Source organism: Piliocolobus tephrosceles, chromosome 5 (genome assembly GCF_002776525.5).
Source record: "Piliocolobus tephrosceles isolate RC106 chromosome 5, ASM277652v3, whole genome shotgun sequence".
Classification (NCBI taxonomy): domain Eukaryota; kingdom Metazoa; phylum Chordata; class Mammalia; order Primates; family Cercopithecidae; genus Piliocolobus; species Piliocolobus tephrosceles.
Genome location: NC_045438.1, coordinates 4710168 through 4723165, shown reverse-complemented (window position 1 = coordinate 4723165; position 12998 = coordinate 4710168). Strand labels below are relative to the sequence as shown.

The following is a 12998-nucleotide window of genomic DNA, read 5'->3' as shown; positions in this document are numbered from 1 at the left end:
ATCCAAATTGGAAAGGAAGAAGTCTTTCTTTGCAGATGATCTGATGTCAAATTTGGAAAAACCTAAAGATTCCACCAAACAACTATTAGAACAGATAAACACATTCAGTAAAGTTGCAGGATACAAAACCAATGTACAAAAATCAGGAGCATTTCTAGATGTCAATAGTGAACAATCTGAAAAAGAAACCAAGAAAGTAATCCCATTTACAATAGGTACAAATAAAATTAAATATCTAGGAATTAACCAAAGAAGTGAAAGATCTCTACAATGAATACTGTGAAACATTGATGAGAGAAATTAAGGACAACGGCCAAAAAATCTAAGCCTATTTTCCGTTCATGGATTGGAAGAAGAATCAGTATTGTTAAAATGTCCATACTCCCCAAAGCAATCTGCAGTCAGTGCAACTTCTGTCAAAATATCAATGACATTCACAGAACTAGAAAAAACAATCCAAAAATTTATATGGAATCACAAAAAGACCCAGAATAGCCAAAGCTATTCTAAGCAAAAAGAACAAAACTGGAGGAATCACATTACCTGACTTCCAGTTATGCTACAGAGCCATACTTATAGTTACCAAAACAGCATGGCACTGGCATAGAAACGGACACAGACTAATGGCAGAGAATAGACAATCTAGAGACAAATGCATACATCTCCAGTGAACTCATTTTTTGACAAAGGTGCCCAGAACATACTCTGGGGAAAACCAGTATCTTCAATAAATGGTGCAGGGAAAACTGGATATCCATATGCAAAAGAATGAAACTAGAACCCTATCTCTTGTCACATACAAAAATCAAATCAAAATGCATGAAAGACTTAAATCTAAGCTCTCAAACTAAGAAACTACTACAAGAAGACATTGGGGGAAGCTCTCTAGGACATTGGACTGGGCCAAAACCCTACAAGCACAGGCAACCAAAGCAAAAATGAACAAATGGGATCACATCAAGTTAAAAAGCTGCTGCACAGCAAAGGAAACAGTCAGCAAAGAGACGACACAGAGAATGGGAGAAAATATTTGCAAACTACCCATCTGACAAGGGATTAATAACGAGAATACATAAGAAGCTTAAGCAAATCTATAGGAAAAAAATCTAATCTGATTTTTTAAATGGGCAAAAGATCTGAATAGATATTTCTCAAAAGAATACATACAGATAGCAAATAGGTATATGCAAAGATGCTCAATATCACTGATCATTGGAGAAATGCAAATTAGACCTACAGTAACATATCGTAAAATGGCTTTTTTTTTTTTTAAACAACAGGTAATAACAAATGCTAACGAGGATATGGAGAAAGGGAATATCCTTGTACACTGTTGGTGGGAATGTAAATTGGTCCAACCAGTATGGAGAACAGTTTGGAGGTTCCTCAAAAAACTAAACATTGAGCTACCATATGATCCAGTGATCCCACTGCTAAGTATATACCAAAAAGAAAAGAATCTGCACTCCTATGTTTATTGCAGCACTGTTCACAATAGCCAAGATTTGGAAGCAGCTGAGGTGTCCATCAGCAGATGAATCAATAAAGAAAATGTGCAGATGGACCATAGAGTAGTATTCAGCCATAAAAAGAACAAGATCCTGTCATTTGCAGCAACACGGATGAAACTGGAGGTCATTATGTTAAATGAAATAAACCCATCACAGAAAGACAAACATCACATGTTCTCACCTGTGGGAGCTAAAAATTAAAACAATTGAACTCATGGAGATAGAGAGTAGAAGGATGGTCGCTAGAGGCTGGGAAAGGTAATGGGTGAGTGAGCTGGGGGGAAGTGAGGCTGGCTACTGTGTACAAAAAAAACATTGAGTAAGTTTTTTTTTTCAAAGTTGTTGTGTCTATTCAGGGTCCTTTGCATTTTTCTATAAAGTTTGGGATTGGCTTTTTAATTTAAAAAAACTCTGCTGGGGTTTTGATATGGATTGAGTTGAATCTATAGCTCAATTTGGGGAAGTTGCCGTCTTAACAATATTGAGTCTTCCAGTTCATGAATATAGTGTATTTCTCCATTTGTTTGGGTTCTAATTATCTTTTTTTTGGAGACAGAGTCTTGCTCTATCGCCCAGGCTGGAGTGCAGTGGCACGATCTCGGCTCACTGCAGACTCCGCCTCCCAGGTTCACGCCATTCTCCTGCCTCGGCCTTCCGAGTAGCAGGGACTACATACAGGTGCCGACCACCACGCCCAACTAATTTTTTGTATTTTTAGTAGAGATGGGGTTTCACTGTGTTAGCCAGGATGGTCTTGATCTCCCGACCTCGTGATCCACCCGCCTAGGCCTCCCAAAGTGCTGGGATTACAGGCGTGAGCCACCGCACCTGGCTGGGTTCTAATTTTCTTAAATAATATTTTGCAGTTTCAGGGTATAGAATTTCTACTTCTTTTGTTAAATTTACTCCTAGGTATTTTATTCTTTTTGATGCTGCTGTTAATGGAATTATTTTCTTAGTTTTCAGGTTGTTTGTTAATACTTAGAAATACACTTGTTTTTTAATATTGATTTTGTATCCTGCAACCTTGCTAAGATACAAGTTCACCTAATAGTTCTAGTAGCTCTTTTTGTAGAGACTTAGGATTTTCTAAATACAGGATCATGTTGTCTATAAATAAAGATTACTCCTGCTGTCTCTGCTCAGGTTATTTTTTTATTTTATTTTTTAGTCCGGCTTTTGTCTATGTAGCTTAGTGGTTAGCCAGTGATTTCCATACTGGTTATGCTTAGATACCTTAAATTTGTAAGGCTTCCATGATTTCTGGTATTGGAAACTGAATTTAAAGTTGCCACTAGTTCTCAAGTTTCCTTGGCTTTTGATTTTCGCTGAACTTTCTTCCTGCCCTGTCCCCTACCCTGCTTCCCCTTCTAGTATGTATGTTATTTCCCAGTCGGATATGTGAGAGTTTATCTGAGCCCTTATTTCCTGGATCTCACTGTTAAATTTCTTTCCATTGTACTAACTGGGGCTACAACCTCAGGCAAGTAAAGCTGTGTGTTTTCCTATTTGTTCTCTTTTGAATTTCCCACCTTTAACTGTCAAACCATGAATTTTCATTGTTCCTTTTCCTTCTTGCCTACACCGTCCAGTTCCAAATTGAGTCCATATCTTTTGACAGCAAGTAGCAAATCATCTAATTTTTCTGTCAGAGATACACTGGTAAAATGTAAGTTCCCTCCAGTTGATTGGGGTGGACATTGAGAGCAGTCCCAGGCAAGAAGGCCGTAGACCTTTGCCATTCTTACTGAAAACTCTTAGCTTTTTGTTTTGCTTTGTTTTTTTAAAGAATAATTGTCCGCCTTTGGTCATTATCTAGCCTTCTTGAATGGTTTGGTGTTTTCCAGTTTAACATGTTTTTTTATAGAGAAGATTTGCCACCTTCCTTACATCACTATTGGTTTGAAGTTCCTTCTTGTCATTTTTTATGGAAGATAATTTATTGCTTTTTAGGTGGTACAGGAATGTGTGTTCTTCTGCTTGGCCCATTCACTCTACCAGTATGGACTTTTAAAAGGACTTTGTTATGGAAGTAATTTTTTCAATATTGCTTCTGGACAGGACCACCTAATCCAGTTTCCTTATTTGACAAATGAAGGAATTTGGCACTGAAGAGATTGTATAGCAGATAAGTTAGTGGCAGAATTGAGGATATTAACTATTGGAACCTTAAAATTATAGTATCTTTTTTCTATACTCTTCAAACTTTATTTTTAAGCTATTGAAATACCCTTATCCTTTTTTTCCCCAAGTCAGGTCTCATATGGAAACCAGTTCATGAAAGAGATAAAAATTGACCTTGCCCTTGTTGAGGCAGATGCTTGGTCTCCTTTTGCTCTCTGAGGCTGCTCCGGCTCTGGGGAGCACTGAAGACATTTGTAGTATATAGCTAGGAGTTGGTCTTTTTGGGTTCATAGCTGTAAAATGAGGTACATGAGGGAAGGAAGGAGAATAGATACTTTTCAAATTTCCTTTTCGTCTCTGAAGTTACTCGATTCTGTGGCCAGAATCAAGCAGTCGTGCCCTTAGAACTGTAGTACCTTTCCCAGGATTCCAAGAAAACACCTACGTTGAGTCTTAAAAGATACATGTGATTTTGGGGGCACCTGTTGGGTGTAGTGTGGGAGTTGGGTTACCCTTATCAGGTAATCAATCCAGTTAAATAGACTTTTGAGAAAACTTCCACATTGGGGATGAGCATAGATATTAAAGTATGTATTAGAGAGGGGGGTGGGGCATGGAGACATACCTGAAGAAAACAGGTAGTTTAAGAAACCAATTTGATTAATACATTTTGCCCTTGATCTGTGTGTTTCTGTGTGTGTGCGTGTGGGTGCAGAGGATGTTAAGTTCATGTGTATTTCTTTATTTCCAAGGTTCAAATGGTTGTCCTGATCCTGATTTAGTATTGAAGTTTGGTCCTGTGGACAGCACATTAGGCTTTCTTCCCTGGCACATCAGATTGACTGAGATTGTGTAAGTAATTAAAAGTGTACTGACTTTGTTTAGATTCAGCAAGTGTTTCTTGAGCTCAGCACTGTACTAGATCTGGTGGGGATTTCCAAAGAATTATCATACTGGATCTTTTACGTCAGTTATTTCACAGTGTCACAGGTAAAATAAAGTCACACATAAATGAGTTAGACACAAGAGAGCGTATGGTTGTGCAGATGTTTGGTATTGCCACTAATTACCTTAGGAGATCAGGAGTGAGACATCATTGTAAAGGGTGTGGCTTGATCCATGGATATATAAATGGGTACAGTTTTCATATTTAGAGGAAAGGCGAGAAGAGGGGAAAAAAGAAAACCTGGGGCAAGGTTTCAAGAAATAAGGAACTAGCCACACCACAGCGGACAGTGTTAGGCAGTAGTATGAGATGAAATCATATAGTTCAGAGGTGTCAAGGCCCAGAAATCTTTAAATGCCAGCATAAGGAATGTTTATAGTGGTAGGCAGGCAATAGGAAACCTGTTGAGCCTGTATATTATGTGGGAATGGTGATTTTGGAAGGTTTGTTTAGTAGCTTATGCACTAGAGTGGATTGGATTTGGGAAAGGATGAGATTAAAAAGACAAGTGAAGAGGCCATAACTATAATTTAAGGGAAAATACATTGAAGAGAGTGAAATTGCTTATTTAGAACAGTTTAGGCAAACTTTCTGTGAAGGGCCAGATAGTAAATATTTTAGGCTTTTCGGGCTGTACAGTCACTTGCGACTGTTCCTCTCTATTGCAGCTATGTAACTCTGCTGCTATAGCTGAACAACCAAGGATGATATGTGAACAAGCGTTGTGACCGTGTTCTGATAAAACTTTATTTACAAAAACAAGTATCAGGCTCCTAGGCTGTATTTGCTGACCCCTAATTTAGAATAAAGGAGAGACATAGTAGCCTTAAAATATATTTAAATGCTGGGTCTTGGAGAACACTACAAATTCTCTCTCCCATTACAAGTATTTACCAAGTATAATTGCAGGCCTAGCACTTTACTAATTGTGATAAAATTAGAGAAGAGATGAAATGACTCCTAAGTTTTTAAGCTTAAGTGACTAAGTGATTACGATATTATTGAGAAGAAACTAGAAAGTAAAGGGAATATTCAGTTTTGAAGGGCAGATGCAGATGATTTTGAGGCTATAGTCTATTTGGATGGATACGCTTAGTGTAGGACAGATAACGATGTAGAATTGATGCTTGAGTGAGAAGTCAAGGCTAAAGATGTATGTTTGGGGATCATGATAACCTAGGAGGTAGTTGAACCTGTGAGAATACAGAGTATCTCTCCAGAGTGTACAAAGGGGTCCTTTAAGCTTGTGGGCAGGAGGGACAAAGTTTCAAAAAGAGGAGAGGACATGCAGCATGTTAGAGTTGGAAAGGACTCTAAATCATCTGGTCCTACCTTCTCATTTTATAGGTAAGGAAAATAGGGAAGAGACATTGTTCAAGCTTGTCACAAAGTGAGTTAGAACCCAGGTCTCCAGACTCAGAGTTTCTTTATGGTGGGAGTATGTTTCTCTTACCTGGTTTTCTCCAAGGGTTTTCAAGTCATTTCAGGTGGTCTCCAAGTATGACAGCAGTGATGCCGTGGACAGTTGGGAGTGGTCTGGAGGGAAGAACAGAAGGATTTTGGTTTGAATCTTGACTGTGCAGCTCAATAATGTGACTTTGGAAAGTTATTTAAACTTCTCTATATTTGTACAAAGGTCATGTTAATTTGGAGCTGAGAATTTAAATCTGATAACGGACAAGATACGAAGCACATAACAGGCTCTTCCTTTGACCTATGTACATGTCTGTGATAGCTATATCACATTATACTGAGGTTTGCTTTGTATTTGTGTACCCTTTACGAGACTGAGCACTGTGATGGCAGGGAAAATGTGTTAATCATAATACAGAGAAGGGAAGGGTGGGGTTCTGACAGAATAGACTGAGAAATAGCAACAGAGCTTCTAAAGCATTGAGGGCTAGTGGCACTGTGTTTATTGAAGAGTTGTAGAAGATGAGGTTGATCGAAGGGGTAAGATGAGGAAGACTTAGGAAAGTTGAGAGTTTGAGGATGTTTGAAGCAAGCTTTAGCAGGAAGAATGGATTAAAGTTGTTCTTTGAGCTTATTATTTCAGAGACATGAATAAGACTTAAGGTTGATAGCAGAGATTATTAAGAGATGATGAGGAGTTAGAAGTGGGTGACTTGTTTCACAATTTCTGGCAGTCAGAGGAATGATAAAGTATAGCTAAAGACAGGCAGGAGTCCTTTCAAGGTGGGTTTGTTCACTCTTTTTTTGTGGTGCATGTGACTGTGGGACTCTGTGACTCCTCTGTTCTGACCAGGTGTTTGACCCTGATACTATTTGGAATTCCCAGATTATATTTGGAATTCCCACATTATAAAGCTACATAAATTACAGATGTTTTTCATGTTACTTATTGAAAATTAGTAGTTACTTATAATACATAAAGGGAACCCTCTGACCATGTATTCAGTCTATCTTTAAAGTGCTTATTTTCACACTGTAATTGCCCTTGAGTAATTGGAAATGGTGGAGATAAGTGTTGATTTATAGGTTGCTCACAACATGGCTACAATATTTCATCGCGTTTGGATGCTGTGTAGCCCTGCCCAACATTAAGCATGGCTTTCCTAAACAAAGCAATATTGACTTTACTCTGAACAGGAGGAATTCTTTAATGGATTTAAATGAGATCCTTTATACATAGATAGATGTCCAGCTTTGCATTAATCTAAGCTTACGCTTTAACAAGTTATGAATCTCTCATTACTAGTTGCTTTTTTTGTGGAAAAAAAGGGCATATTAATTTTTTACTTGAACTCTTTCACAACGAGCTGAACAATCTTAGTAGAAATTGTTTGGCATATTCTGCTTATAGTTTACCCTCAGAGCAGACGGAATACCTATTTTCCATGAACACTCGTCAATAAACAGTGACCACTACCCCTCAGTGCCTCAGAGGCTCTCTGCTATTTCCCAGTCTGTTCTGTCAGGGTCCCACCCTTTTAGTCTCCATATTATGATTAAGACATTTTCCGTGCTTGCCATGGTGCTGTCTGGTGGAGGATAATTTGGTGTGTTCCATTCTTAACTTCTTTTTGTTGCTTATCTTCTGGTTCCCCCCTACATTACATACAGTGTATATCAAATTGCTTTTTTCCCCCCCTGTGTTTTCCTTTCAGCTCTTTGCCTTCCCACCTAAACATCAGTTATGAGGACTTTTTCTCTGCCCTTCGTCAGTATGCAGCCTGTGAACAGCGTCTGGGAAAGTAGTGGTCATTGGTTGCATAATTTGATTTGAGGCTTATGGAGGAAAGGACCCAAGCGACTCTGATGTTTACAAAGCACCTATGAAACCCTGTACACACCTAGTTCATAATCCTCATAATTTATCAACAAACACAAAAAAGTGTCTTACTTGAGAGTGAGTGTGTGTGTGTGCGTGTGCACGTGCACACATGTGCACGTTTGTATGTATGGAAATAAACTTATAAATGGGGACGTATTGGAGAAGGAAATACATAGACCTACAACTTTGAGCAAATAGCAGCGATATTTTAGGAACTGAAATGTCACACTTAAAGTCTTCAGCCCAGCTACTTCCCTATTTTTGTGGGGAGAAAAGGGCCTGATAGAACTGTTCTGGTTGTGTTTGGCGGGAGGGGAATAATTTTTGTTCAGTTCTTCTTAGTGACCAAACTTTAATTTTTAAGAATAATATATTGACTTACTGAACAGAAGCATTCTGAGTTGAAAGGAGCTCCAGAGGAGCGGAGTTCTGTGTTGCTCACATGTTAAAAGCTTGCTCACCTTCAGAGCAGAGGAAATACCTGTCTTCAGATATCCGTCCATTTTCATCTCTTAATTGTAGTCAAAAGTATGACTTGAGAGTGTTGCTCTGGTGTCTGTATTCTGGGTTATGAAGATTATTTGAAAAATAACTCTTACCACATTGAAATGCAGACTTTTAAAAATTTAAATGTTGGATTAGGCAGTCAAAAAAACCAAACAAGCATAAAAGGTCAGTAAGTTGTAATATTGATAGTAAAGGTGGAACACTAACTATAAATGGAAAGTTTTGATTTCCTTTTTTGTTTGATGGGCAGTATGCCATATTATACCCAAAGTTGTTTTAAAAAATATTTCCATCAACTATTTTTTTTAAATAAACCTTTGAGGGAAGTTACCAAGGCAGCTTTTTTCCTCAAAAGTAACCTGTTCCTCTTTGGAATAGCACATTTTAGGGGCACGGTGAATACCTGAGATTTTTACTCAGTAAATCCTGGTGGTTACTGTGTGTAAAATATCTTTAAGTAGGATTGAAGGCCTCTGTGGGGAATAAAATATTACCAAAGTCTATAAAAATAAATTTTACATGTTCTCTTTTATGACAGAGAGCAGCACTGGTTCTGTTATTTTTAAAATGAATAATTGATTTCTTGATAGGTGTTTAATATTTCTTCCCTCACTGCTGATTCTTAGGTAGAAACCATTCTTGATATTTGATAGACTGTTTTCAGAAAACCCTTGTCAACAAATGTACAATACTTATCTAAAACTGTACATTTAGAATGGAGCAGTTTAATACTAGATCTCAGAAGTTTGGAAAATAGCAAAGAAGACTGGATTTGGAAAGGATGGTCTACAGTTGCTTGTCAAATTCTGAAGCTATGAAGAATAAATGTTTTAACTTTGGATTATGAAACCCCATTTATGATTTTTTAAATACACTTGAAATAAAAATGATTAAACTAAATTTTGGTCCAGTGACGTTACTTTGCACTGCATAATCCATTATACATTGTACGACTTTTTTGTTTTAATTTATTACTGAGAGTTTTGTGTGAAGCTACAGCATATCTAATCAGAGAATTTCTGATTCCTTATACTGTGATTATGTTATATTGAGGCATTTGTAATGCAGCTTAAGACTGAATTTATGCCTTTTGTAAACATAATAGGTATAAATGTCTTATAACATTCTGGAGTATGTATAGCTTTAATGAATGAAATTTAATGGACCTGATTAAAATGAAGGGATTTAATCTTTGTTAAAGTGAAGTTAGTCAGATTGCCTACTGGAATATAGCCCAAGCCACTAAAGGTTTAATATTTGCATTTTCATGCTTTTATTTTCTCCTTCCATTCATAAGTGTATACTTGAAAGTACATTTGTAGCCTATGATTTGAGTCTCTTGAAGTTCTAGGAGGAGGCAAACTACAAACTACTAGGATTCTGATTTCAGATGTAGTCATTCCAGAACCTTCTCTTTATGAGTTCACCTGCTAGTACAATCTCCACAACTTGAATGGCATTGTTTGTTCTATAATTCCTGCCAAAAGCATCACAAGTTGTGTATCATCAAGGCTCCCTTTCAAGAAGAACTGGTAATTTTAAACAAAAGTATGTGTCTTTATTTGTATTGGAAAATACTGTCTTTAAATAGTTTCTTGTTGACACTCCCCACAATGGAAAAATTACCAAATTTAAACCTGTTTTATGAATGGCAGCTTGGAGCATAGCAAGAAGTTGGAGGATTTGAATTCCATTCCCAGTTCTCATTGTGTTTTGTTTCTTAAAACTGTAATAATCGGTTACTGTTATAAAGTTTAAAAGGTGGTTTTAATGTGAATAGCAAATTCTGGTATATCGTGACTAACACTTAAGAATGCCTGTCTTTGAGAGGAAGGTGTTATAATATTAATGAACAGTGCCAAATACACTGTGCATATCTACAATTTAATCTTTGAATGTATGTTACTGGATTAGCTCCCTCCTCCTTCTGTGTGATGGTACCATGCATAGAGTCAATCAAATCCTTGTGATGTTTTGTATGGACTTTGACAACATGTAAATAATGTGTAAAGCAAGTTTTTATGATTAAGGAATCAAATTTATTGAATTTTATTATTGAAAGTTGAAACTTAACATGTATGAACAAAATCCAATAAAAGAATATACTCTTTTCTTTGACTATAGTATTATGTGAATGCTACATTTATTCTGAACACTTAGGGGCTGCAAAAATGTAATAAGAAGTGCATATGACTAGATAGCAATACTGTTTTTTTTAGATGGTATGCTCTTGATTGAAATATATTCTCACTTTTACCAGGTTAAACATTTGAAATCTTACAATGTTACTTGCTTTTTGATAGATAATAGTGAAATAAATTCAGCTTTGCCATTGCTAGAGTTGTCAAAATTCCACAGTAATTAAAATTTGAATTTTCACCGAATATGAAATTTCCAAATTAAAAACGTATTATGTGTACCCTTTTAAAAAGGAATGTGATAGTTCTTGTCAAATGAGGAAATTTAAAGGTAAAAGTTACAGTTTGTCTTATGCTGCATAGACTATTCACCCCCTAACTTGAAGGTCTAATGATAAGACAATTGGTTTTTTGTGCATGGTTTTCATCTAAAATTTAGTTTACCAAAGGTAAATAACTGGTTACTAGGAACTGCCTTTAGCAAAAATTACTATAAAGTTCAGGACAGTTTGAAATAAAACCCAGGAAAAAAGATTAATGTGAGCAGTTCTCCAAGACCCTTGCTGATAGGACATAAACTATGACAAAATGGGTAGGAAAAGGTATTGCAAAAAGAATTTCTTAAGGTTTAAAAGATACACTTTCGTTATAGGAAAAAGGATTCAGAGAAACAAAGGATTGTAACCTTATTGATTACATTTTTGATGATCACCGAGAATTTTTTGTACTTATATTTTAAAAAATGTATTCTACTGTAACAAGTTAATAAAGAGAGTTTTTAAAAAACTATAAACTAGAAATTGAGAGTCTTACATTCTCTTTTGTATTTGATTATTGTGTCTGGATATAAATTACAATAGCACGTGAAAATAAAATGTTTTAAAATTATTGTCCACATTCAGTTATTCTTAATATTTAAATTTAATGTTGGTCCAAATTCTTTAAATAATTTTATGCTCGTCTCTTCTCTCCCTCATCTAGTGATTCAGGGACTGTTAATTTTAGCATGACATACCCAGATGATTGCAACAAATAAAATTAAATGTACTCTGAGGACAAACTTAGCAATATCTGCTATTGACTGTATATAGCCCCCTTCGTTAGTAATTTAAGTTGCTGTTACGAGGACAAGAAAAAAATCTGGCTTGGAAAATGGAATCCTGGAAAAAACAAAAAATTCAGAATATGGATAAATACTAACAGCATAGTTCTATACTTGTATAGAGTAATGTTTCCATTCTGATAAAGATTTATTTCAATTGCTATTATGGATGTGGTTCTATGCATGTTTTATTTTAATAAATGTGTATTTTTCAGTGTTAATTTTATCAGTAACAGCTATACTTAATAACTGCCTTAAATTTCTTATTTCTTTTTTTTAGAGATGAGATCTCACTGTATTGCCCAGGCTAGGCTTGAATTCGGGCTCAAGCGATCATCCCGCTTCAAATTCACAAGTAGCTGGGCTGAGAGGTTGTGTGCCATCACCCAGGCAAATTTTTTATTTTACATGAAATAGAAGTAGATATAGGTAATGATAATAGTAGCCAAATTGTCACCATGTATTTTAATTTCAGACAATTAGAAAATGGGACATCAAGAAAAATGTGGAAGCTACTTAGCTGGGGATGTTTGACATGGCATTCATTTATCTAGTGCAGTGGTTCTCACCTGGAGTGATTTTGTCCCCCAGTGGACATTTGACAACTGGAGACATTTTATGTCACAACTCAAGAGAGGAGGTATATTAGTGGTATCTAGTGGGACCAGGCCAAGGATGCTGCTAAACATGCTGCAATACACAGGACAGCCCTTGCAACAGTTAGCCTCAAATGTCAGTAGTGCCAAGTCTCAGAATCTTTTGGTCTAGTGTGATTTCCATAGTTTGTCACTGAATTTGTGGGAAGGTGGGGTGGTGCTGGATGTTGCCTAAAATTTATCCTATAGGTTAATTTTTTAAAACATCCGATTTGTTTAGAATTCATTGTAGATCCTAGAGATAAATTATGTGCATATTTTAATTGTATGAAATGATATATTAACATTTGCCCACACTTTATATTCATTATGTTCACATTTGACATTTGACCTACCAGTTTTCCACAGTTTATTGGTTTGTTGTCTTAAGTTTATTTGAAAGAAAATGTGTTCTTTGACAGATAGTAATGTTTTATCCGTGTACAAAGTCATGAGAAATCTCATGTTTCAGATCACCCATTGTATAAACATTAAATTAGCAGTTTCTCCCATTCATTCTGTAGGTAATTGTGATTTCCACAGTTTAATGAGACAGGGTCTCACTCTGTCACCCAGGCCGACGTGCAGCGGCGCAATCTCTGACCCCCAGGCTCCCACAGCAGCCTCCTGAGTAGCTGGGACCACAGGTGCACATCACCATGCCTGGGTTTTTTGTTTGTTTTTGTTTTTGTTTTTGTAGTTTTGGAAGAGACAGGGTCTCGCCATGTTTCCCAGGCTGG

At 36.5% G+C, this 12998-nt stretch overlaps 1 protein-coding gene across 1 annotated transcript in view; it reads left to right on the top strand.

The window, feature by feature from the left end:
* Window positions 1–11310, top strand: part of NUS1 (NUS1 dehydrodolichyl diphosphate synthase subunit) — a 34512-nt gene extending 23202 nt beyond the window's left edge. The window contains exons 4-5 of the mRNA XM_023219012.2: window positions 4388–4487; window positions 7710–11310. Coding sequence (XP_023074780.1) covers window positions 4388–4487; window positions 7710–7800 — 191 coding nt within the window. The 3' untranslated portion in view covers window positions 7801–11310. The remainder of the gene's footprint in view (window positions 1–4387; window positions 4488–7709) is intronic.
* The last annotated feature ends 1688 nt before the right edge of the window (window positions 11311–12998 follow it).